Below are 25,495 nucleotides of genomic sequence, written 5' to 3'. Positions count from 1 at the left end.
TAATTGTTACCATTTATATATTGCAATTTTATATTTATTCTGATGTGCAATCTGCTTTTCAATCTAGCATTAAACATTCTTGAGTCAAGATTTTAATTTTAAAATATAAATTTGGCATACAAATTTTGATGTATGATTGTTTCAACGTAAAAATTGTTTTTTTATGATCGAAAAAAATCTACTTTCGATATAGATTATTTTCTCTCTGTGTTTATATTTGTTAAATTTTATTTTACTTATAATTTTTTATAAAACGACGTAAAATGACTGAAATTGATTTTACAACTTTATATGTTAGCGGGCCCCTAATTTCTCTCAGTGTAGTCAGTGTTTCTGGTGTCGGAATTTGCATAAGCTGCGAAGCGGTCACAACTAATAACACAACTTTTGGGACACGGACATCGAGACCACACTCTTCATTCACACATTCACACACACTTAATCCACACTCTTCACACACACACACACACACACACCCGCACACACTTAAAACAATCCACTCACCACACAGCAAACACTTCATTGCTCGCTGCTGTCCATTTCGGTTCATTTTGCAGCACCGTAAATCAAGGTGGCAGAAAGCACAGCACAGCACAGCACACCGCACCGCAGTTGGCAACCGCCGCTCACCAAAACTTAATGACATTTTATTACAAAGATTTAATAGACTAACGGTAAATCGCTACATAAGCCAAGCACTCCACCCCTCCTTCCTCCCTTCATCACTCCCTTAACCCTGGTCATCGTCCATTTAATATCGTGAATTAATATGCAAATTACAAATTTTCATTTAATCCAATGAAGGGAAATTGAAAATATTTGGTTTTATGTGTTTTTTTTTGTCCCTAAAGCATATGACCACGCCTCCTACGCCTCCGCAGAGAGATAACGCAGCTGTTTTATTGACTGAACATTCGATAGGGTTGGAAATTCTCAAACTCAAATTACCAGCATAAAGTTTTAAAGGCGAACAGCTGGAAGAACTTTCATTTGACTTCAAATGAAATCTTGAAAACTTGTCGATATTTCATGCAAAATACATTTTACAGAATATATATAATATATTGTTGCTACTTCAGTCAGTGAGTAAACAAACTATTGCAGCACTAGAATACTATTTCGAACTTCTATTTATACAAAACATATTTAACGATCTTGCGCATATATTTTAAGACATTCTATTAGCTAGACGGGGGAATCTGTCTATAGTCAGCATTATATATACTATACATAGTATAGTGCTATGATCTGTATGGCTGAGAAATGATAAATTTAGAGTTCTACCTGAGCAAATAAATAAAATTAGGTCATTGTTTTCGATTATGGAATTGTGGAATATAAATCAGAATGAAAAATGTAAAAATGTGAGAGAAATAAAGTTTGCAATTTAGAGACCAAATAATGTTATTTATTTATTTAAAAATGTTAGATACAATTCAAATAATATAATACTAACTGTATTACTTAAGTACTGATTGCAAAGGCCTTCAGCTCCAAATAAGTTTAATGAATACAAAGTGAGAAGATATTTAAATATTTAATATGGTTCTAAAATTTGACGCATCTTTTTCCACTTGCAAAACATATTTCACATTTCTTTGTAAGGAAAATAGATTCAAAATATTGACAATGAAAACTTTGACATTTATTGCATCTCTTTCATCTTACAAAACATATTTAATATTTCATTGTGCAAAAATATAGAATGATAAACTAAGAGTTCAAATAATTTCAAAATTTGAACTTGCTAAACATATTTCCTATTTTTTTTTATAAGGAATGAATGACAAACTAAGAGTTCAATAGTTTTCAAATTTGATCGCGTTTCTTTCCACTTGCTATTCAAATAAGTAGTTCTTCTCTCGAGCATCGAGCATCGAGCATCTGCTAGTTGAATTCCCTGGCCAGCGTGTGATCTGTGTGATCAACTGTTGTTTTCCCTGTTTTCCCTGCCACATGGCCAATGTCTCTGGCAGCTTTTGGGCTGAAACTCATTTAGTATTTGGTATTTGGTATTTATACAGCTACAACAGAGCACGGCGAGTATATAAAATAATTGATCAGCACGTTGTATGCTCTCGCGCATAAACAGATCAGAAATCAGAAATCACAAATGGAATATTATCGGAATCGCATCGCATCGAATTGATCAAGTTATAGTATCTGTATATTTGTGCAAGACTTACGCATCATCAAGATTATCATCGTCATGACAGCTGTGTTTCTCCTTATGTGTTGTTCTTTTCAATCCCAAATGCAATAAACAAACCACTCAAATTCAGTAATACACTTAAAAAAAAAAAATAACTAAACAAAACCAAAATCAACATGGAATTCAGAGCACTCGCGTTCGGTGTTTTTTTTTTTTTTTTGAGATCAGTTCACGAATGTTTTGTTGTTTTTTTGGCGTCTTTTTTGAAGTTACAATTTTGTTGTTTGGTTGTCGGCTTTGGTTTCGGCTTTGGCGATGTTTTGTTGTGTCGTTTGTCGTTGCGCGCAGCCAAAATTGGCAGCGCGCTCGCGTAGCTAACGGTAAGAACTGAAATCGTAGCGATTGCAACATGTGGCATGTGCCTCGTTGCCGGCAAACGCTTCGACACGAAGCGTGCAACGAACGAACAATCGCTCGTCGCCTTTCGCCTTTTGCATTCATTCAAACAGCGAAAATCAGCTGGCCAATTTATGAATGAAAAAAGCTGCGCACATCGCGCGCTTCAAGTTCAAGGTGAAAAGCCAGCAAAAAGCTTTGTGAGACGGCCAAAAGCTCTGCACAAAATAACGGAAAACCAAAGTCAGTATGCAAATGTATTCTAATGCGAATTTAAACTAAAGTGAAATGTTTTAATTCAATATTAAATTCTGAAAATCTTTTGTTTTCTTCGATTTATTAAATATAGTAAATATATAAATAAAATAATAATAGCAGCATTGAAAATACTTATAATAATCCTCAGTCTTTGAGTGTAGTTCAAAACCAATAATTAATTTTAATAATGATTTGACTTGGCCTCGGAAACATTTATTTTCACAGATCTTTTTTCAATTTCTTGGTATACATTTATTAAAAGATGTAATGCGGTCATACTTCAAGATACTTCAATTTTCTTAAATTAAAATTAAACTAAACTTCAATTCACTTAAAATGCATTCCAATTATTTCCAAACTCTATATTAAATGTCGCGTAAAGTCGAAACTTATAAAAGTAAAGGTGCTCGCATAAAAATATTAAGTATACGCAGTAAGTCGCATACGTAATAAGTCTTATATGTATAATAAAACGTACATGGTTATAAGGTCGTATACGTAATATGACGGAAACATAATACTTGTCACGTATACGTAACGTGACTTAAACAGAATATGATGTATACGTAATATTGCACTTCTAACGTATGGATGTGACGTTAACGTAATATGTCACACTACGTCATTTTGTATACGCCATGGACCGTATACGTTATATGAAGATTATAAAATACGAGGCTTGGTCAATGCTGCGTATACGCGATATGATGTGTGGAACGTAACGTGCACGTAAAATGAGTTAAGGGCAATACAACAAATATTTACATTTCACACGTACGTAACGTGTACGTAAAGTGAGTTATACGTAACGTAACTGAATATAACGTAATCATTATATCACGTATACACACCATTGACAATGGACTGCTTCAAATTTCTATTTATAACGCTGTTATTTACACGTTTTGTGCATAAGATTTTGTCTGTCGGCTTACTTCTTACCAAATCGTGTTTTTCAGATTAATAAAAGTCGCCCTCAGACAACTCGGAAAGGAAAGCTTACACATTTCATTTTGTATGTTTTGATAAATAACTTATTTAATAATAATAATAATTTAATATACAGCGAAAGAGTAGCATAGTTGCAGAAAGAAGAGGTAAAAAAAAAACAAAAAAAAAATCAGTGGTAGAAAAGAGAGATTCCACACTTTCAATAGTGTTGGTAGCTGCTGCTGTGATGATGATGTTGATGATGATGCTGCTGCTGGTGCTGCTGTTGCGCCAGATTGGCCTGGGCAAAGATGTGCTCGATCTCCGCGTCGCTCAGCTGATCAAAGATGCCCTGACCCTGAGCGCCATTGCCTGAGTTCAGTTGCGCCGACTGTGCGCCAACGGGTGGCAAATAACCTGAGAAGCACCGAGAGAGAACCGATTATAAAAGCTGCTCCGCAAATAGGAAATTATCCTGAACTTACCATCAGCTGGTGCGCTGCCATAGGGTGGCAGGAGTGTGATCGATGGCCGACTGGCTGTGGATGGGGGCTGATAGAAGACCGGTTTCCAGGGCTGCTGTGGTTGCGTTGGCGTTGGCGAGGGAAGCGGCTGCTCGGCCTCGGGTTCGGGAGAGTTGGGAATCTGTGGTGCGGCAATTGCTGTGCCAGAGTCCGGTTGGACCGGCGAGGAGCCGGGCAGCGGGACTATGCCACCCGGAAACTGTGCCTCGGGCTGCACAAATGTGGGTGGCTGTTGGGGGAGTGGCGGTTGCACCGCTGCCGGGAAGAACTGACTGCTCGGTGGCGGTGTGCCGGGACTGGCTGGCTGAGCGGGCTGGGCGGGCAATGCCGGAGTGGCGGGCACGGCGGGAATGGCGGGCACGACGGGTGTGCTGGGCGCTTGGGGGAACTGCGGCACCGGAGGGAATTGTGGGAACTGCGGCACTGTGAACTGGGGGAACTGTGGGAATTGTGGCAGCTGTGGGAATTGTGGCAACTCTGGCACTTGGGGCACCTCAGGAATTTGAGGTATATGCGGTATTTGTGGAATGCTGGGAATCTGCGGCACTTGGGGAATACTGGGTATCTGCGGGATTTGGGGAATGCTTGGGATTTGCGGAATCTGTGGTATGGCGGGCACTTCGGGCGCTGGTGGCCCTCCAGCAGGCACAAAGCTGGGTGTCACTGGCAATTGTGGTGCTACTGCGGTGCCGGGAAATTGTGGCACAACGGGCACAGCTGTGGCGGTGGTGGGAAAATGGGGGGCAACGGGGAATTGCGGCACCACGGGGAACTCGGCAACGGGTGGATTGACAGCGGTAAAGGTCAGACCGGGTTGCAGGCTAGCCACGTGCTGAACTGGTTGCACTGGTTGCACGGGTTGCACTGGCTGAATGGGTTGAATGGGTTGAATAGGTTGCACTGGTTGAATTGGCTGCACTGGTTGTAGAGGTTGAAGGGGCTGCACTGGTTGCACTGGCTGTAGGGGAAGTCCAGGTGCAAGGGGTGTAACAGAAGGCACGGGCGCAATGGTCTGCACGTAGCTGGGCTGCAAAGGGATATAAGAAATAGCGCAAAAATTAGGTGAATGCCTAGATCTAGAAGTAAAGTCTGAGCGCTTCGAATGTTGTTAGTAAAGATAACTAGTTAAGGGTCTGGCTTGAAGTGTAGGTTATTTTTTGTCTCCTAAGTAGTTGATACTGTCTGCGCCATAAGCCTAGCACTTATCCTAGATCTAACAGGGTTAGAACAAGCGGTTTAAAACGCTTCCGTTGATCTAGGTCATTTCCTAAATCTTTTATTAGCTCTTTTGTGAGCTTCCTTTTTGTTCTATCCCTATCAGGATATTTGTAACGTCAGGGTATCACTCTACGGTTAGTCAAACTGTCTAAAATATTTAGGTCGGTCTAGGTTTTCTATTAGCTCTGTTTGTAAGCTTACGCATTGCTGTACATCTAGCATAATGTCTTGCAAGGTCTATGTCTAGTTGTCACTCTAGGGTTAGTCGCTGTCCTGGGACTGGGTGTCACTCTAGGGTTGGTCAAGCTGTCTACAGCGATTGCGTTGGTCTAAGTCTTTTTCTAGGCATTTTCTTAGCTTTTTTACTCTTACGTCTTACGTCTCTTTTTATCCCTAGCAGGATGTTCTTAACGTCCATGTCTCGGTGTTACTGTAGAGTTAGTCGCTAACCTCAGATTGAAGCCACAAGCTTGGAGCAGAATCTAAGTCTGACTCAAAGTCAAAGACTTAACTCGTCCTAGTTTATAGTCTAAAAAACCGTTCAAATCTCTGACTAGTTAGAAGACCGAACATAGGTTGTCTCATCCTGTAACAATGCGCTTCGGTTAGGTTTAGTCTGGGAACAAGCTCAAATTCTAGGTCTTCGTACGAGTCTAGCTCAGTTCCAAGCTTAGTCTTATGCTCCCGTCGAAGGTTAGACTCGACGTCAAGAATTTCTCGCGTAGTCTAAAACTTAGTTTGTAGTCTAGAAAAAGGTTGAAATCTCTGACAAGTTAGAAGACCGAACATGGGTCGTCTCATGCTGCTTTGGTTGGGTTTAGTCTGGGAACTTAACTTAAACTCCACGCCTAAGTCCGTGCCTAGCTCAGTCTCAAGCTTAGCCAGTCTAGACTCCACACTTCAGTCAATCTTTACGTCCAAGTTCAGGTTTAAGGTCACTCTCGACTCAGTCCGTCCGTTGTTCAATTCTAGCCTGCGGTCAACCAAAACTTACCTGCACGGCGTGATGGAAGTGCACAGGCTTGACGGGTCGGTGCAGATGCTGATGCGGATAGTTGACGCTGTATGAGGAAACAACGGCGTTGCCGGGACGCAGCACAAACGAGGGCGAGGCAGCGACAGCCGAGGCGATGCCCCCAACAGCGGCGGGCAACGCGGAGACAGCGGGCAGCGCAGCAGCAGCAGGCGTGGCCACAGCAGTGGGCAGGAAGGCAGCAGCTGCAGCAGCAGCAGCGGGCACCGGAGCATATTGCTTCAGATGGAAGCCGCCGAGAGCGGCAGCGGGAACCTTAACAAAGCCATGATGACGATGATGGGCAGCAGCGGGCACTGCGGCATAGAAGCTGCTTGCCGCCGGCAGTTGCAAGCTGTAGCCATACTGTGCGGCATAGGTGCGTCCCGGCCAATGTCCGGCAGCAAGCGAGGCGCCATGGAGAATGCCACGTTTGTGCTTGTTATTGCTAGGATCTGAGGCGGAGAGGGAGACGGAAGCGGCTTCTGGAGTTGCAACTTCGGCTGCTGCCTCTGCCTCTGTGGCAGAGGCTGGTGGCGTCAAAGCGGGCTCGGTTTCAGCATCGAGAGCAGCAGCCGTTGTCGTTGTCGTCGTCGTGGCAACCGTTGTGGTTGGCGTCGTGCTGGCCAAGCGACTCGAGTGACGCAGACGCAGTGCAGCATCAGCAACTTGACTGTGCAACAGCAACAGTAGAAGAAGCGACATCACGAGCAACCGACGTGTTGAATTACTCCTGTGGCTCATTTTGTGTGCGTGTGGCTTTATTGTAATCCGTTTGGCACTTTCGTTTTCAGTATTTTCGTATTTTTGGCGGAGCAGATAGATTATGTTATGTCAACGCGTCGATTGTTGCCAAGAAAATGAAATGAACTTCCTTGGTGTTTGTTGTATTTATAAAGCGGATATCGACGTGCAGCAGGCAGCAGGCAGCACGTGGTGTCATCGCTTGCATACCAAGTACAAATACCCTCCCACTCCCCCCCTTGTTACTCCCCACTCCTCCCTCCATTGTGCGCTGTGGTCAGTTTATGACTTTTACGCGGCCATTTCACCTGACCCAAACGGCAAATGGACAACGGCTCATTATGTTGCGACAAGCACCGCCAACGCCACCGCCACCGCAAGCACACGCTTCCCCGCCCCTCAATATTCCCCGCCGTCAACAAGCTCCAAAGGGTGTAGAGCGCACAGTGGAGCGAGGTTGTCCAATTGAAAACTAATTGTGTGAAACTAATTAAAACTGAATACAGCAGCAGAATTCTTTAGTCTTATTTCTTTATTTTATTTTGCATATGGGTAATTCTCTGGTAAATGTCGCGTGCGAACAGTTTTTCAGAAACAAAAAAAAACATAAACTTAAACAATTTTAAAATTAAGTGAAGGTTTTTCTTAAAGCTTTGGATTAGCACCATTTTTAGAGCTAAGATTGATTTTAGTAACTTATTCTGATTTACGATAAAATATATAAATTTTTTGGTTTTGCGTACGAATTTGTTAATTTTTGCAATTATCAGAACAGAAAACAAAACAAAAAAAAATCCAAAACCATTCTTAGCTCTAATTATAGTACTAATCTAGAGCTATAAAAATAACCTTTACTTATTTTTAAAATTGTTTCAGAATATGTTTTTTTTTTGTAACTGAAATGCTGGTCGCACGCGACATCCCTCAGAGAATTACCCATATGTATATTTCAATTCGCTTAGTTCAATTAAAAAGCTTTCCACTAAAGTTAAGCAGTGAAACACATGAAATGAAACACTCTCGTATTTTAATTTATTATTGTTTTATTTCCTTTCTTACTTGTTTTTTAGTCTGTCTACGCTAAATTTAGTCCAATTTAAACACACAACAAAGTGAATAAAACTCATTGTTATCAATTTCTTTATTATTATTGTTTTCCCCATTTCCAAATATTCCACTCTCGTTAACTGAAAGCTGTCTAATAAAGTACAGCAAGTAATTAACAATCGAAATTCCAGAAAATTATATTTATTAGGTTAATTTATGCTCTTTTAGTTTTTTTCTCAACGTATTTCACTTTCTCTTTATATACGTTGTTACGTCATTTGTATTTTTTTTATTCTTGTTTCTACATTCCTTTTTAATTATTATTTCAAATCTTAAGTTTGCCATATTTACTTCATTCTCAAAACATGTTTCAGTTTCATTGCGTTTCACTGTTACATTACCATTCGTTCCAGTGCAGTATTTAAACTATATTTAATCCAATTTTTTTAAGTACGTATTTTATTTCTGTTTAGATTGCATTTTAATTATTTCCTTATTCTTTTAAATTTGTTTTTTTTTATAATTTTTTAACTTTGTATAGTTCCTAGTAATAACATTTTCAATGTTGATTGTATTTAATTTCATAGATTAGTTTTCATTTATGTAGTAAGTATTACTTTTATTATTTATTAATTTTAAAATATTTTTTTTTTTAATTTATAAATTTGTTCATCATTACTTTATCTTCTTTAAATACTTTCGTACCACTGTGCAGTGGCTACTGGGCTGTGCTAGCTCACCTTCCTTTCTCTCTCCCTCTCAGTCCACCTGTCGCCGTCTCTTTCTACGTCTGCCTCGTTGTGTCTTCAGCTGCGCATGCGTTGCACGTTTCTTCACGTACGTCCAAAGTAATGTTTTCATTTCATTTGCTGTGATTTGCTTGCATGTTCCGCATGTTGTTGTTGTCGATCGTTGTTGGGCGTAGAAGGTGTTGGCCACTTTTCACTTTCAGGCGCCCCTCTCGACCAAATATAATAAAAATAAACGGCAGCTCGTCGTCAAATGGTTAAATGTTAATGTTCGATACGAGTACAAATCAAAATCAGCCTTTATTTTATGGCCTGGTTACATCACAACTGGCAACTTAAAAAAAAAAAAAAAAAAAAAAAGTGCAGCTCCCCCAAAACTGGGCCAATTATAGCTGCCATGGGGCTGCCAACTTGCCAAGCAAGGCGAAAGCAGTGAGAAAGAGATAGAGAGATGAAGAAAAGGTTTAACAAAAGTAATTTAAATACCTTGCTAAACTGTCAATTAGGCTGTCGAGCAATTTATTTTAATGGCATTTCGATTTTGAATTTGATTTTATTATTTTCGTTTTTTTGTTTCATTTCGTTTCGTTTCGTTTCGTTGGCATTTAGTTGATATTCAACATTCACACGCATAAATTTCACTTGCACTAAATTTGATGACTGCCAATTGGTGGCGACTGGAGCAACCTTAACTTTAAGTATGAACATATCGGGTGGAGAATACTCGACATTATATCACACACACACACCGACACACACACACGCACACTCAAGCATATGCATATTCAATTAGCCCACATTTTTTGTTGCTTTTCACTTTCTTCGCTCCTCTTTTCCATTTTGTCGAGTGGAGGAAATAAATTTCGATTTTCGACTCCCATCGAAGTGATTCTTCAAGGTCTTTCCCAAGCCACAAACGGCCTTGCAATCCTCCGGGCAATATGTAAACTCATAAATTTTGGCGCGATTGTAATATATAGTATGTATTTTTTTTTTGTTTTTTGTTCAACAATGTGTTTATAAAACTTCCAATTTCAACGTCGACATGTAAGAAAGCCATAAAAACCAACATAAAAAATATAAAAAAAAAAAAACAAAACTTCAGCACGTGCTTTGCAAACCGATTGCAGCGAAGCTCTTTGCAAGAGTTTCTAAATTACAGGAATTATATTGTTGACACGAGTTGTGGAGTAGCTACAGCTTAAACCCAGAGTGTATGCTGACCACACCGAAGGTTAGATTCTCATAGGTAGCATTAACGAAACCCGCATCCTCGATCATGCTCTTGAACTGCTCCTGGCGAGGAAAGCGTCGTATGCTCTCCACCAGATATTGATACGCATGCCACTGGCCAGCGAGCAACTGACCCATTGGCGGGATCACCTGAAAGGAGTATTGATCGTACAGCCATTGCATCGCCTCGTTGTTCAAGTGACTGAACTCCAAACACATGAAGCGTCCACCTGGCTGCAACACGCGATACGCTTCGCTCAGCACCTGGAAAACAAAGCGGGACAGCTCGATTAGGGTTATACAAAAGAAAGATAATATAATATGATTCAAAAATATTGTATATATCGATAAGAAATAGTAATTAGACAATAATATTATATAGATACAAAAAAGACAAGAAAACTATATAACCGATATATAACGAATAATAATTCAGCCTCTATCAACTTGTCTATTCCTCTCTATTGTAACTTCGAAATAACATTGTCTATTCTCTTAATGAAATGGATATAAGAAATAAAACCAATAAAAAAAACAACATAAATGAAAACTACTCTAATCATAAATACATAAAAATGAGAGCAAAAATCATAATTAACTCATAAATACAAATAACGTTTTTTTTACTTAAATAATTATATAGTAATAGCATTACATGGTTATCACATTAACTCTAATCAGATTAACTCAATATCATTGTATCCTAAATATTTAAAAACATTTTTAAGCAACTTTTATGAATCGTTTGGAGATGTATTAGACATCTTGACAAAATTAGTGAAAACATCTACGGGAATGTTTTTTATCTACTTTAGTCGCATGAGCTCTTCTAGTCTCTGAGATTCAGCTGCAACGACGGGCAAGGATCTTCTTTTAGCTTATGTTAGTAAATCTAAGAAACTATAAGAGGAACTGTCACAATTGTTAAACAAACTATACTTAACTCTAGAACAACTTTGGCTGCTTCGGTTCTTTTAGCTTTGAAAATCTACATGCAGATGAACCTTACAGCTTTATCAATTGAAAGATTGCTACTGGTCTCTGTTACAAAGCTGCTTCACTCTTTCAAAGTCAAAATTGTCCCCTCTATTGAACCTGGCCACAGTTGTTGTTGTCGCGAACATATGCTCACCTTGTCCACATGCGTGCAGTTGCGTATGCCAAAGGCAATGGTGTAGGCAGTGAAGCTATCGCTTTTAAATGGCAGCTTCTCGGCATCGGCACACTGCCAATCAATGCTGGCATTGGGCAACTGCTCAACGGTCAAACCCAATTGACGGGCACGCTCCTCACCGACATTTAACATGTGTTGATTGATATCGGAGACGGTGACATGACTTTGACGCTGTTGTGGATTTGGCTGTTTGGCCAGATACTTGAGGTAGCGAAAGCTGATGTCACCCGTGCCGCCGGCCATGTCCAGCAGCCGCATGCCATGTGTTGGTCCCAGACGCTCGATGAAGATGTCTTTCCACACACGATGAATGCCCATCGACATGGCATCGTTCATCAGATCGTACGATTTGGCCACCTGCTCAAATACCTCATGGACTGCAATACACAATGCACGTTGCTATTGTATTTAAGTAGCTTTATATCTTACGAGTTTACCTTTGTGTTCCTTTTCACTTTCCTTGACCGTTTGGTAACCAAAATGTGTCGTTTCTTCGGCGCCGCCGCCGCCGTCGACGCCGCTTGCGCTTGTTGCTTGAGTTGCTGCCGTTGTCGCTGTGCGTCGCAGCAACAAAAGCCGGGCCAGGTTTGTGAGTCTGCGGGTGTTTTGCATTGTGTTTTGATTCACCTTTAAGTGAAGCTTCTCAAATAATCAACTAGAGTTCCAAATTTATTATGAAATAACAAAAATTTGTGCAACAGCGCCAGCAATCAGCTGTTTGTTCGTTCTGGCTTATCGATAACAATTTCAACTTATCGAATATTATATTTAATGTGCACTTAGCGCCAAGCAGGAGATTTTGAAATTTAAAATAATTTTGCAGTTGCCACACAAAATGACTTCTCTACACGCATTGTAATAAAATATTACAAATGAAAGTAAAATGTTCACAAATTACTATGTTTGTGGTATCTTCTTTCACTTACGTTAAATAATCTACCGCCTAATGCGTTTCTGAGTGTATAATATATATATAGTATAAAATTAAAACTATGCTATGCTAATAACATATTTTTATGTTGAAATTATTAATTTATTTGTGTTTTTTTATTTTTATGAACTGGGCTTGTTGGTATAAAAATGCGAGAGTTGGTTTTTAGTATTTTTTCAGTGCTGCCATTATAGAAAATACGATAGTGCCAACGATATTTTTCATCTCGTTGACTTCTCGACTACGGTCACACTGTCAGACTTTGCGTTCAATTTGTTGCTGGTCGCGCAATCGTGCGCATTGCTTGTGCGTCGTCAGCTTATTTGCTTCTTATTCGAATTTTTTTCACTGTTGTTTTCGTTTCGCTTTAAAGAACGCGTGCCGGCTGTTTAAATAAGCTTAAATTAAACTAAATGTGCATTTGGCTTAAGCATTACTCGTGTTATTTTTTGTTGGTTTTCTGCGTTTCTTTTGAGTGTTGTGCCAGTGTTGAATAAATGTTTCAAAGCCCGCAAAATGCAATAGCAGTGTAAAATTGTAATGCACCTGCTGTGTCTGCATAGTCAGTGAAGCCTGAAAAGCCAAAGCCACAAAAGTGTAAAGTGCACAACACTCGCCACCATCATCAACATCATCATCATTACGAAAAAGAATACAAAAGCCAAAACAAATAGCAAAACACCAACGAAAACAAAAACAAAAGACAGACAAATTTGCAACTCGAGAATTTCGCGCGTTGCTCGCTGCGCTCCAATTGCAGAAGCGCCCATTGTTGTTACTGTTCGTTTTTTTTTTATTTTTTGTAATCGTTGTTGTTGCTGTTTTTGGTGGCTGCCTTCGTTTTCGTCTTCTGCTGCCTAGGTAACCCACACAAATGAGGTAAGTAACAAAATAAACACTAAAACCCAAAATAATGTTCAACTAGTTAAAGTAAACGCCCACACACGCACACACATGTATACCACGCCTAGTTACGTTAAGGAAACATTAAGGAAGGGGGCGCTGCTGTGCAGTTTCCTTAGACATTTTACAACACTTGGCAACTTCTGTTGTTGTTGTTGTTTGATATCCGTTATTTAGCAACAGCGAAAATGAATGTGTAACGGGCAGAAGGAAATATTTTTGACATGTTCTAGAAAAGATGTTAAAGATGTTAGAGAGGTGTAAATATTATATACTTTAGAATGTTATTATTTCTGTTTAAATGAAATAATTGAAATTGATTAGAAGCTTTTAAAATAGAGTGCCACATAATAGCTCTTTAGTCTATATTGTGATAATATTTCTGCAGACCTCAAATGAAATTACATTTATTTCTTAATAGATTCTTAATTCACATAATGTTAAAGAACAATACAAATAAAAATAATAATAAGAATAACAATCTTTGATTTTTTGATTCGAAATTTAATTATTTCTAGTATATTTTAGAATTTTTCAAAATTACCTTCTAATCTATTTTTTATACCCGCTACCCATAGGGTAGAAGGGTATTATAACTTTGTGCCGGCAAGAAATGTATGTAACAGGTACAAGGAGGCATCTCCGACCCTATAAAGTATATATATTCTTGATCAGCGTCAACAGTCGAGACGATCTACCCATGTCCGTCTGTGTGTCCGTCCTTCCGTCCGTATGAAACACTGGATCTCAGAGACTATAAGAGATAGAGCTATAATTTTTCGACAGCATTTCTTATGTTTGCACGCAGATCAAGTTTATTTCAAATTTTTTCCACGCCCACTTTCGCCCCCGGAAAAAAAATCGATTAACAAGCGTAATTTTAAAGCTAGAGCTGCGAATTTTGGTATATACAATAATTACTATAGTAGTTATGATCCCTGAAAATTTGGTTGCGATCAGATAATAATTGTCGAAGTTATTAAAGAAATACTTTTGTATGGGCAAAAACGCCTAGTTACTAGGGGTCTTAGTTGCTTTGGCTGACAATCTGGTATACTGTGCTGTCTATGGTATATGTTGAATGCAGTACTATATCGATATACCAAATATACTATTTGGTATATTTTTAGTATTTTTGCAGTATATTCGGTATATTTTGAAGAAAAAAAATACCGCAAAATATATTTATTTTATTCAAAATGGGTAGCGGGTATCTCACAGTCGAGTACACTCGACTGTAGCTTTCTTACTTGTTATTATATAGAGACATGCTTTTGAAATTTAACAGATATAATATATATTTTTTGTTAGTTTTTTGTGTTTCTTGTGAAAAACAAATACAAAAATATATAATAACTGTTAAATTTCAAAAACTTCTTATTGAATAAAATATCGTTTAAACAAGGCCTTTATTTTTTCTGATAATTTTGCAAAAAACGTTAGGTTGGACCGTTAGAGATTAATTTAAAATATAAAGACCGATTTGTGTGTTGGGTTTTATGCAAATGTACTGTTTAAAATATCCTCTTATGTTTTCTCAGTAGTATATTATTATTTTATTATTCAAGCAAATTGTTGATTTATCTAAAGCCGCGTTGCATAAAGTTTTTGAGTAAAAACAGTTTTCGAAAGTTTACAGCAAAATTTGCTGAGAAATAAACTGTAAAATAATGATAATTTTGTATTGCCAAATAAAATAAAGTATCTTTTAGTGAAGTTGTGTATTCGCTGACAATAAATAGAGGTATTTATAGTATAGTATAGTAGGTATTTGGAAGTCGGTCTTAAGCTTTATAATTTGTAATTTGTTATTGTTGATGTTGATGTTGTTGCTATTGTTGTTCTATTTGTGTGCTGGTTTTTGGGCTTTGGTTGCTATTGTTATTCGTTGATGTTGTTGCACGCACAAACATCAGAGTGGGGAATAAAAATGCGTTAATTGCGTGCGGCCTTCAATTAGAAATATATACGCTTAGTATTTTATCATTGTCATCTTTAATAATGATTTGCTCTAAATACTTTGTGGAGTTTGCCTAGAAAGTTCTATGTGAGACAGAGAGAGAGAGAGAGACCAACGCCCACTTTCTCGACTAGTCTTCGTCATAATATTCCCGTTAAGCGCATTAAATTGATTATGACGGACTTTGCTGACTCAATGACTGAATGACTGACTGACTGACTGAATGACTGGCTGACTGGCAGTTGGATTGATTGACTAACTGACTAACTGAGAAGATGACGGACAGACTGCTCATTGAGTTGACGCCTTGCAGCTGTTTTTCTTTACTATATGTCTGCTGTAGTTTTTGGCTTATGCAATTTAGCCGCAATTTGGCCAGATTGAAGCTGCAGTTGTTGTTGTTGTTGTTGGTGTGTGGAGATTGAGATTGTGTGCAACGGGGCAAAAGACTTTCGAATCGGCGTTTTGGCCAAAGAGTTGTGGGCCAATCGGTTAATTGCATTTCCTGGCCAGAGCAACATCATTATCATTATCATTAGAGAGAGAGAGAGACACTCGACATCGTCGTGATGATGATGATGATGATGATGATGATGACGATGATGATTGTGTCGTTTAATTGTGTTTTAATTACCAATTGCAGATGACAGTTACGAGTCTGGTCACACTGCACACATGCAAAATAATTGCGAATTGCAAAACACAAGCAAACAAAATGCCAATTCATGCTGCAGCAGCAGCTTCGTATCTCATAGATACACAAACAGCAACAACAACAAACAGAAAAAGATTGAATTTATAAAAAATGTTTGCTGTTGCAGCTTGCAGCTTGCATTTGCTGCTTGCAGGCGGCGGCCGCATAAAAAGGCTCCTTTTGTAATTCAAAACTGCCGGCAAAACGCGAACCAGTTGCTGTTAGTTTTTGTTTTTGTTTTTGTTTTGGCCGCCTGCCCAGCAGCAAAAGCAAAAGCAACAACAGCAGCAGCAGCCCAAACCCCAAATACCCCAAAAAGTTGCCCAGTTGCCCAGCCAGACTGCATTTTTCCCTCTCTCTTTCTCTCTCTCTCTCGCTCTCTCGCTCTCACTCCGCGGACTTGTTTGCTTGCTACGGATTGGCATTTGTAGAATAAGCTTAAAAGCTGCAGCTGAGTCAGTTGTATATTTTTTTATAAAGCACTTCTTGCCGACAAAACTAATTTCTGCATTGCTCTTGTTGTTATTGTTTTGGTTGGCAAGGGTGCAACATGCAACACATGGTGGCAAGAACAAGAGTGACGATTGCAGTTCCCGATTGTAACTCATAATTAGTTGGCAATTCCATTTGCTTGCGTTCCGCAGATTTTACATACACCTAACAGCTGTTGTGTTAACTGCCAATGTTAATTCTGAACTGTTAGCACACTGTTAAGACTTATGTTATTTCAAATTCCATTATGTTAACGGTCTATGTTAATTCTGAACTGTTAAGGCTTATGTTAGTTCAAATTCCATTATGTTAACGGTCTATGTTAATTCTAAACAGTTAGTAAACTGTTAATAGCTGTTATGTTAACTGTTAATGTTAATTGGAAACTGTTAGCTGTTAAGCTGTTAAGGATATGCTAATTCAAAGTTTAATACACTCACTTAACAGCTGTAACGTTAACTGTCAATGTTAATTCAAAGCTGTTAGCAAACTGTTAAGTCTCATGTTAGTTCAAATGTTAAGCAGATAATGTTGCAATTCTTTCATATCTATCATTTTTATTCTCAGGCTATAAATAACGAAGCTCATTCGTTCAGTAAATTTAACAGCTGGTAACAAAAACTGACAGAACAACGCTGAATGTTAAGTTTCCTAAAAATGTTCTTTGACATTGTGGGAATTTGTAATTTATATAGTAAGAAAAGGATGAATAGCATGTTCATAAACTTCACTTTATACTGCACACAAAAGAAATGTTAGATTCTATTATAAGGTTATACTTATTTTTCCAGCTATTTGTTTTATTTTTCGCAAAAATTTCCACATTTTATAAAAAGTTGAATCTTAACAGCTGTTAAAAGCTGTTTACAGCGTCTTTTACTGCAACAAAAACTGATGTTAAGTGTTCTGTTATATCCTCTTTTGACCTAAAACTAATAATTTTATCATATTTTTCAGCTTTACATTTTGTTGATCTCTATTCTATAAATACTTGACTGCGTCGGTTCAGTAAACACAAAGTACACAGCTGTTCTCGCACAAAATGTATGTTTATTTTCATTTGGTCAACGACACTTTGTCTCACCATTTTTTCCAGAGACGCAAGGGTTAATGCACTAGGGCACCCTGTTTTTTTTTTTTGCTCTGAGCTCCACTTGATAAATGTGCAGCATGATTGGCAAGTTAAGCAAGAGCTAAATCATATTACATGCCTCGTATCATATATCAAAATTCAATTTGGCGCTGTCTTATTTTTTATGCCGTCTCTTCGTCTCTTCGACTTTTCGCGTATTTTCGCCGTTTGCCTAATAACTGTTTCAAGCTAAGCTAAAGCCAATGCGATGTTGACCCCAATTATTAATTAAAGTGCTAAGTAAACTGATTTATGGCCATGCTTAAAATCAAAACGAAATTCAGTAGCAAGCTTTGATCTAAATGTTAATTTGAATTTTCATTTCGTGGCAGTCATGGAAAGTTCTGCATAAAAAGAATCTTTTGTAATTTAAAGCTGAATTTGAAATTGTATTTCACTTACAGCAAGGTTTCTCTACTAAATAAATAAATAGAAACTCAATGAAAATGGACAGTCGCTAATTCAAATTTAATGCGATTTTAATTTTTCCTTTCGTTGCACTCGCATTTTGTCAAAATTTTACTCTATGCAATTTTAATTTAAAAAATGAATCCAAATTTAATGTTCTAAGTTGAATTTGAAAGCGAATTTAAACAAATTTAACTTAGATTTGCCTTTTTTTCTTGTCTTAGAAATCTTATTAAATATTATATAAATCTTATTCGATTTAAGTTTTATTTTTATAGCGAATTTATTAACTTGGATAACTAAAGCTTAATTTGAAATTGAATTTAATGCAAATTCAAGTTCAGTATATTTTGATATTTTTTTCGGTATGTGAAGCACATGATATATTTTAAATGTAACATATAACTATGTCGATATACCAAATATATCTCAAGCACACTGAACTGTACCTTTCTTCAGTATATTTTGGTATTTTTAAACCCGCTACCCATAAGATAGAAGGGTATTATAGCTTTGTGCCGGCAGGAAATGTATGTAACCGGTAGAACGAGGCATCTCCGACCCTATAAAGTATATATATTCTTGATCAGCGTCAACAGCCGAGACGATCTAGCCATGTCCGTCTGTCCGTCTGTCCGTATGAACACCTAGATCTCAGAGACTATAAGAGATAGAGCTATAATTTTTTTTCGACAGCATTTGTTATGTTTGCACGCAGATCAAATTTGTTTCATATTTTTGCCACGCCCACTTCCGCCCCCGCAAATCAAAAAAATCGAATAACAAGCGTAATTTTAAAGCTAGAGTTGCGAATTTTGGTACATACTATAATTACTATAGTAGTTATGATTCCTGAAAATTTGGTCGATCAGATAAAAATTGTAACTTCCACAATTTCTTCAAGGAAATACTTTTGTATGGGCAAAAACGCCTACTTACTAGGGGTCTTAGTTACTTTGGCTGACAATCTGGTATATTGTGCCGTCTATGGTATATTTTGAATGCGGTACTATATCGATATACCAAACATACCCTTCGGTATATTTTTAGTATTTTCGGTATATTTTGAAAATAATACCGCAATATTTTGCCCTTATTAAAAATGTGTAGCGGGTATCTCACAGTCGAGCATACTCGACTGTAACTATCTTACTTGTTTTGGTATGTAAAGCACACTCGACTGAAGGTTTCTAACTTGTTATTTATTGGTTTCCTTGAATAATCAATCAAAAATGAATATTTTACAATTGAAAGTTGAAATGAATTAAAAGCAAATTTTTATATTGAAATTTGTAAATTTTGTTTTATTGAAATTAAAATCAAAATTAAATTTTTGCAAATTTAAAGTTTAGGGATAAATTTAAATGCAATTTAAAATCAGAATTGAATCTAAATTGTAATCTTTAAATTACCGTGTGAAAATCATTTTATTGGTTTCAAATTTATAATTTTAGTGAACTTAAATTTCACGCTCAGTGGCTCAATAGTTAATCATCGTGTTCTAACGTGTTTTACTTTTGATTTTTAAATCAGTTGGTGGACATTCTTCTTGCTGTGAAAGAACAGATAATTGAAGCTCTTTTTTTTTGGGGCAGAGACTGAGACTGAGTGGAGGATTTGAAGCAACTTTCGCTGTGCGAAAGAGAAGATTTGCAGCTGTCTTATCAGACGAGCCACGCCCAGTCAATCCAGTTTTTGTGTGTGTGTGTATGTGTGTGTGTTTTCGGGGAGCCAGCTGCCACGTTGCTAAGTTGCAACTGCAGCCAGTTGGCTGCTCAGATTTTCTGATGTTTTTTCCAGCAGCTGTGCAGCAGCCATCCTTTTGCAGTGGCAGCTGTGGCAGCGCGTGGGCAACAAGAAACGAAAGACTTGGGCAACAAACTTACTTGCCCCGCACTTCAATTAAAACAGCAACAGCAACGGCAACGGCAGACATCAATTTATGCATAAACAATTCAATTTTTGTTATTTTCTTGCCATTCGCGCCATTCGTCGGTCATTTACCCTGACAATCGCATTAGGGCGCAACAATGACGCCAACAACAATAACAAATAGCAAGCAACACTAACAACACCAACAACAACGCGTATAATAACAAACAAACAACAATAACAGCATTAAACGTACTTGAAACAAAGTTTCATGTCACGCCTCAAAAGCAACGTCGTCGCATCGTCTCGAACTTTTCACACGCTGCCGCCACCGCCGCCTGTTGCAAGTGGGAGGCTGGCTCTGCCTCTGCCTTTGCCCCGCCCCCGGCAGCTGCAACTGTTGTTGCTGCCTTGGCGTCTGCTGATGCTGCTGCTGCTGCTGCTACTTTTGCCTTTTTACCTCTGCTGCAGGTGTGTGGGAATCTTTATAAATAGCAAAAGTTCAATAGCATCGCATCACAGCTGCAATCCGCTGCAACTTGCCACCGTTGCATGCACTTGCAAAAACAAAAGCAAGCATGAAAGCTGAGTTACCATAAAACCATAATCTTCAAATATACCAAGAAGATACCGCAAACATACTAAAAAATACAAATGCATGTATTTGGTATATTGATATAGTATTTTATTGCATTAAAAATATACCATAGAGAACATAATTTACAAATATACCAAAAAAGATACCACAAAAATACTCAAATATACCAAGGTTTGTATTTGGTATATCCATATTGTACTACATAAATTTAGATGCCCGCTACCCATTTGCAATGAAACCATAATCTTCAAATATACCAAGAAGATACCGCAAACATACTAAAAATACCAATGCATGTATTTGGTATATTGATATAGTATTTTATTGCATTGAAAATATACTATATCGAACATCATTTACAAATATACGGAAAAAATTCTCAAATATACCAAGGTTTGTATTTGGTATATCCACATTGTACTACATAAATTTAGATGCCTGCCACCCATTTGCATTAAAACCATATTCTTCAAATATACCAAGAAGATACCGCAAACATACTAAAAAATACCAATGCCTGTATTTGGTATATTGATTTAGTATTGCATTAAAAATATACCATATAGATCATCATTTACAAATATACCAAAAAAGATACCGAAAAAATACTCAAATATACCAAGGTTTGTATTTGGTATATCCACATTGTACTACATAAATTAAGATGCCCGCTACCCATTTGCAATGAAACCATAATCTTCAAATATACCAAAAAGATACCGCAAACATACTAAAAAATACCAATGCCTGTATTTGGTATATTAATACAGTATTTTATTGCATTAAAAATATACCATATAGAACATCATGTACAAATATACCAATAAAAATATACCAAAAAAATACTCAAACATACCAAGGTTTGTATTTGGTATATCCACATTGTACTACATAAATTTAGATGCCTGCCACCCATTTGCATTAAAACCATATTCTTCAAATATACCAAGAAGATACCGCAAACATACTAAAAAATACCAATGCCTGTATTTGGTATATTGATTTAGTATTGCATTAAAAATATACCATATAGATCATCATTTACAAATATACCAAAAAAATACCACAAAAATACTCACATATACCAAGGTTTGTATTTGGTATATCCATAAATTTAGATGCCTGCTACCCATTTGCAATAAAACCATATTCAACAAACCGAAAAAAATACTGAAAATATACCAAAGTCTATATTTGGTATATTAATAAATAGTTTTACATTCAAAATATACCATAAAGTACTAAACATAGCAAATTGCCAGCCAAAGCAACTAAGACGTTATAACAATCAGACGCTGATCAAGAATCTATATACTTTATAGAGTTCAAGATGCCTTCTTTTGCCTATGTATATTCATTCCCTACAGGCACAAAATTATAATACCTTTCTACCCTATGTTCAGCGGGTATAAAAACAAAACCCTTTTTATTTGCAAACAAGAAAATCTTTTAAAAAAAAAAACGTACAAAGCATTAAAGAACAGCTACAAAATACTCTCATGGAAATTAAACTAATTTGAAGCCAATCTCATTATGCAGTTGTTTAAGTTTATAGGGTAAATGTGGCATAAATTATAAATCATTTTCACAATAGCCTAATATTTCATAAAAACAGTTGTAGCTGAAAACATTTAATTGCATAGTTAAAGGTAGTTCATTTATAAAACGTTTCCTAGTAATAAATTATAGAACAGTTGTAGGAGCACATAAAAGTTTATTTTGCATGAATTCCATATATAAAAAAGGCAGTTTTAGTTAGCATAAGTTAAATGAAATTATTTAATATGTTTTAGTTGAAGCTACTAAATAAATTAAGGCCGCGAATTGAAGATTCAGCAACTTTGCTTCGGCCTTGTGAACTCAACTCTGATAATCGAAATATTTCTGCAAAATATATTGCTTCAGTTAGTGCACATAAAACATGCAAATTGCAAATTAAATAGTTATTCAATTAATTCAATTTTATGACCAAATAAATCTTGATATTGTTATATTTAAGCGAGTATTTGATTAATAATTTTTATTGAATATAACTTGAAAATATGTTGCAAGAAAAAAGATACAATTAAATCATTTTAATGGAAATTGTTTTCATATTCAAATTTGTCGATCGATGTCATCGATTGTTTCGCTGTTAACGGCAGAAATATTTTTATAGCATATTTTGACAAAAATATTTGTAAACGATGCTTAAAATATAATTGAATAAAAAGAATTAGGGCTATTTTAAGTCGAGTATTACATTTTATTTTGCGACATTTAAAACTACACAATACACGAAAAACAGAACTAGACTTTTTTTTTTAATATTTAAGCAAGAATTTTCTACTTTACTTTTCGCAATTTGATATGAAATTTAAAGTATTTTCATCAGCATAATGATTGTTGCTTAGTTTAAATCAAAATATATATAAATTACGAGAGTGTTCGAAATCAAAATGGAAAAATATGAAAACGAGAAAGCGATTGAGATTGCAAAGATAAAACTAGAACTAGAAAAATGTTGCAGTATTAAAGCAAAATTTTAATCATTTTTCTTTGCGCAAATTGAAACAAAAGTTTAATATTAAAATTAAAGTTTGATTAGAGATATATTTAAGAAGTTAAATGAAAAATATTTAAACAACAATTGAAAAGATAAAATAGTTTTAATGCAACTTCTTAAGTATTTTAAAATCCAAACATTAATTTGAATATTCAATTTTTAATTTGAGAAATATATTTAATATATATATTAAATTGTGGTTGAAATATTTTGAATTTAACATCTTTAATATTACTCCAATTAATATTTAATTTCTATTTAAATTGCATTTAGCATTTCGAATTTTCTTTTTAATTTGTGTTTCTGAACAATTTTCTTTGAGTGTGCAAGATGCGCCACATTGAGTGGGTGGCAACAACCACAACAGCAGCTGCTGCTGCCTGCCTGCATCTCTCCTCCCCTCTCCCCTCTCTCCTGTCTCCTCTCTCCCCTGTCTATTTGTTTGTAATTTGACTGACGCAACGGCAAACGGCAAAGGCAATCAGTCAGCGATCGGAGGCAGGCAGCAGATGAAGATAAAGTTGCACGCAAATATGTTACTTGCCACCACCCCCCCAGCCCCCTCTCCCCCTTTTTGTGGCATCGTTGTCGTATGATTTGAAGCGCAAAATTGTTGCTGCTGTCGTTTCACTCGAGTGTTGCCGCTGCTGCTGCTGTTTGTTGTTTGTTGCTGCCCCATTGCCACATATGAGAGGCAGAGGCAGAGGCAGAAGGCGGAGGCATTTAAGCAGCCAATTTTGCTCTCGCTTTACTCATTTCATTTCGGCTTGCAATTGTGGCCCGCAGCGTGTTTTATTTTTATTTATTTTTTTTTGGGGTCCACGCGTTGCATAAGCCTAAGTGAGCCCAGCTAATTGGTTGAAGGTGAAAGCAGCAGTCAAAAGAGAAGTCAAATAAAACAGAAACAAAAAAACCAAAGCGAGCACAGTACACGAAATGTGGCACAAGGCGCGAGGACGCTCCCAGGCGATGTTCTGCAATTAAAATGAGGCACATGCAACATGCAACATGACGCGACGACGAAGCTCAAAGTTATCGAGTAAAAGTGCAGACAGACAGACAAAACAACAAACAAACAAACAGCTTTCTCCAGACAAGGAGCAGCCTGTCACAGAGCTTCCTTGTGCTTGCAGCTTGCAACGCTGCACGATTATGTTGCATCCTCCTTCAGAAGAGACGCGACGCTCTCACACGCTGCTCTGTGTGTGCTGTGTGTTTAGCTTGGCTTGTGGCATAACCCACGTTGACATTGCCGATAAAACGTCTGCTCAACCAAATAAGTTTCACCACAAAAATGCCACATGCGCGAGATCTTCGCTCTGTGGCAAGGTGGCAGAAGCATCCACATTAAGTAGTTGAAGAGTGTGGTGGGGGGGGGGGAGGTGCATTAAATTCGACAATTTGTCACGTTGTTGGCCAGTCGTGCGTTGTTTCTTTTCCTTTTCGTTTATTTCTTTTTCTGGCTGATTGGCCCCAGCGGAAGTAAAAGCGTCGCGTTGCTGCCTCGCAATTGCCTTGCCACAAGGCTGCAGGTGCGCATCCCAGTTGCACACACACACACATACGTACACACATCAATGTGGCAATTGGACAATTGTCGTATTTGCAAAATTTCTCTTTTATTTATATGGCAATTTTTCGTCGTCTCTCACGACAGCAAAATCAAAATATTAAAATTACCTTCATTGAATAATAAAAACAAACAGACAACAACAACAACAAAATATTTCAATTGTTTTGTTGTCAGCTGCTCATATATTTTTTTATATTATTATTGTTTGTTTTATTTTTTATGTGGCAATTAAAAAATGCCCTCGCTGCTTGTTACAAACGCGTAATTAAAATCACAAAACAAGAGTCGACATCTCAGTTTCTTTTTGCGTTTGTCTCATTTGGTGGAATCAAATGACTTAGGCAACGAACTTGCCGCATGAAGAACACTGTGCTGCTAATGAGCTGCGATTTCAGCTGAAATCAGCTGAAATTTGTCATTCTTATCACTCTTGCCTTAATTTGTGGCCGTGTTGCACTTGCCACATTTGGTGGCAACAAGTTTTAGTTTTTTCTCTGCTTGCTTTTACTTGTTATTATGCCTCAAATTTGTCACTTTTCCACACTTGCCACAATTTGTGGCAACCAGTTTGCAATGATTTCCCAATGAGCCAATGTGCCATTATGCCTCAGATTTGTCATGCATCTGCTTAGCCACATTTTGTGGCAACAACTTTTAATTATTTATTGTGCTCAGATTTCACATGAGTTGCAATTGTACCTAAAAAACTAAAAAAAAAAAAAAAAAACTGTCAAAGCTTTGCCGCGTTGCAAGTGCCACAAAATGTGGCAAGACAACAACAAATGCACATCAGTGAAGCGTAATTATGCACACACTCAATTTGTCACAGCATTTTCACAGTTTCGAACTGTTGCATATGATATTCCCGCACTTGCCACATGCGGTGGCAACATGCATTATTCACTTACTTTAGATAAGTTGCATGTATCGTACATACTGTAATAATAGCC

The 25,495-nt window shown here is 37.2% G+C and overlaps 4 protein-coding genes across 5 annotated transcripts in view; 1 reads left to right on the top strand and 3 right to left on the bottom strand.

The window, feature by feature from the left end:
• Positions 1 to 2,387, bottom strand: part of LOC117566037 (relaxin receptor 2) — a 41,347-nt gene extending 38,960 nt beyond the window's left edge. For both annotated transcript variants that reach the window (XM_034245489.2, XM_052008293.1), the window contains exon 1: positions 2,187 to 2,387. In XM_034245489.2, the coding sequence (XP_034101380.2) occupies positions 2,187 to 2,211 (25 nt within the window). In that variant the 5' untranslated portion in view covers positions 2,212 to 2,387. The remainder of the gene's footprint in view (positions 1 to 2,186) is intronic.
• A 1,529-nt stretch (positions 2,388 to 3,916) lies between these two features.
• On the bottom strand, positions 3,917 to 7,329 carry LOC117566047 (uncharacterized). Its single transcript, XM_052008299.1, has 3 exons — positions 6,473 to 7,329; positions 4,222 to 5,287; positions 3,917 to 4,153 (listed from the first exon to the last, which is right to left on the bottom strand). Exons 1-3 carry the CDS (start codon positions 7,232 to 7,234, stop codon positions 3,957 to 3,959), a joined length of 2,025 nt encoding a protein of 674 aa, XP_051864259.1. The 5' UTR covers positions 7,235 to 7,329; the 3' UTR covers positions 3,917 to 3,956.
• A 2,629-nt stretch (positions 7,330 to 9,958) lies between these two features.
• On the bottom strand, positions 9,959 to 12,178 carry LOC117577758 (2-methoxy-6-polyprenyl-1,4-benzoquinol methylase, mitochondrial). The gene is made up of 3 exons (XM_034262668.2): positions 11,875 to 12,178; positions 11,396 to 11,814; positions 9,959 to 10,527 (listed from the first exon to the last, which is right to left on the bottom strand). The coding sequence occupies exons 1-3, from the start codon at positions 12,047 to 12,049 to the stop codon at positions 10,225 to 10,227; spliced, it is 897 nt and encodes a 298-aa protein (XP_034118559.1). The 5' UTR covers positions 12,050 to 12,178; the 3' UTR covers positions 9,959 to 10,224.
• Positions 12,179 to 12,650: 472 nt separating this feature from the next.
• The window catches only part of LOC117569842 (putative uncharacterized protein DDB_G0277255), a 32,991-nt gene continuing 20,146 nt past the window's right edge, over positions 12,651 to 25,495 (top strand). The window contains exon 1 of the mRNA XM_034251173.2: positions 12,651 to 13,247. The gene's annotated coding sequence lies outside the window, so the exon portion shown is untranslated. The remainder of the gene's footprint in view (positions 13,248 to 25,495) is intronic.

Source organism: Drosophila albomicans, chromosome X (assembly GCF_009650485.2).
Source record: "Drosophila albomicans strain 15112-1751.03 chromosome X, ASM965048v2, whole genome shotgun sequence".
In the NCBI taxonomy this organism is placed as follows: Eukaryota; Metazoa; Arthropoda; class Insecta; order Diptera; family Drosophilidae; genus Drosophila; species Drosophila albomicans.
This window is presented reverse-complemented; position numbering and strand designations above follow the sequence as displayed.

Coding starts and splice junctions, on each gene's coding strand:
- LOC117577758 (XM_034262668.2), bottom strand. CDS start 12,049: ATGCAAAACACCCGCAGACTCACAAACCTGGCCCGGCTTTTGTTGCTG. Junction 11,815..11,874: donor AAGTGAAAAGGAACACAAAG/GTAAACTCGTAA, acceptor TGTGTATTGCAG/TCCATGAGGTATTTGAGCAG. Junction 10,528..11,395: donor ACTGCACGCATGTGGACAAG/GTGAGCATATGT, acceptor TTTGTTTTCCAG/GTGCTGAGCGAAGCGTATCG.
- LOC117566047 (XM_052008299.1), bottom strand. CDS start 7,234: ATGAGCCACAGGAGTAATTCAACACGTCGGTTGCTCGTGATGTCGCTT. Junction 5,288..6,472: donor ACTTCCATCACGCCGTGCAG/GTAAGTTTTGGT, acceptor ATCCCTTTGCAG/CCCAGCTACGTGCAGACCAT. Junction 4,154..4,221: donor TGGCAGCGCACCAGCTGATG/GTAAGTTCAGGA, acceptor GGTGCTTCTCAG/GTTATTTGCCACCCGTTGGC.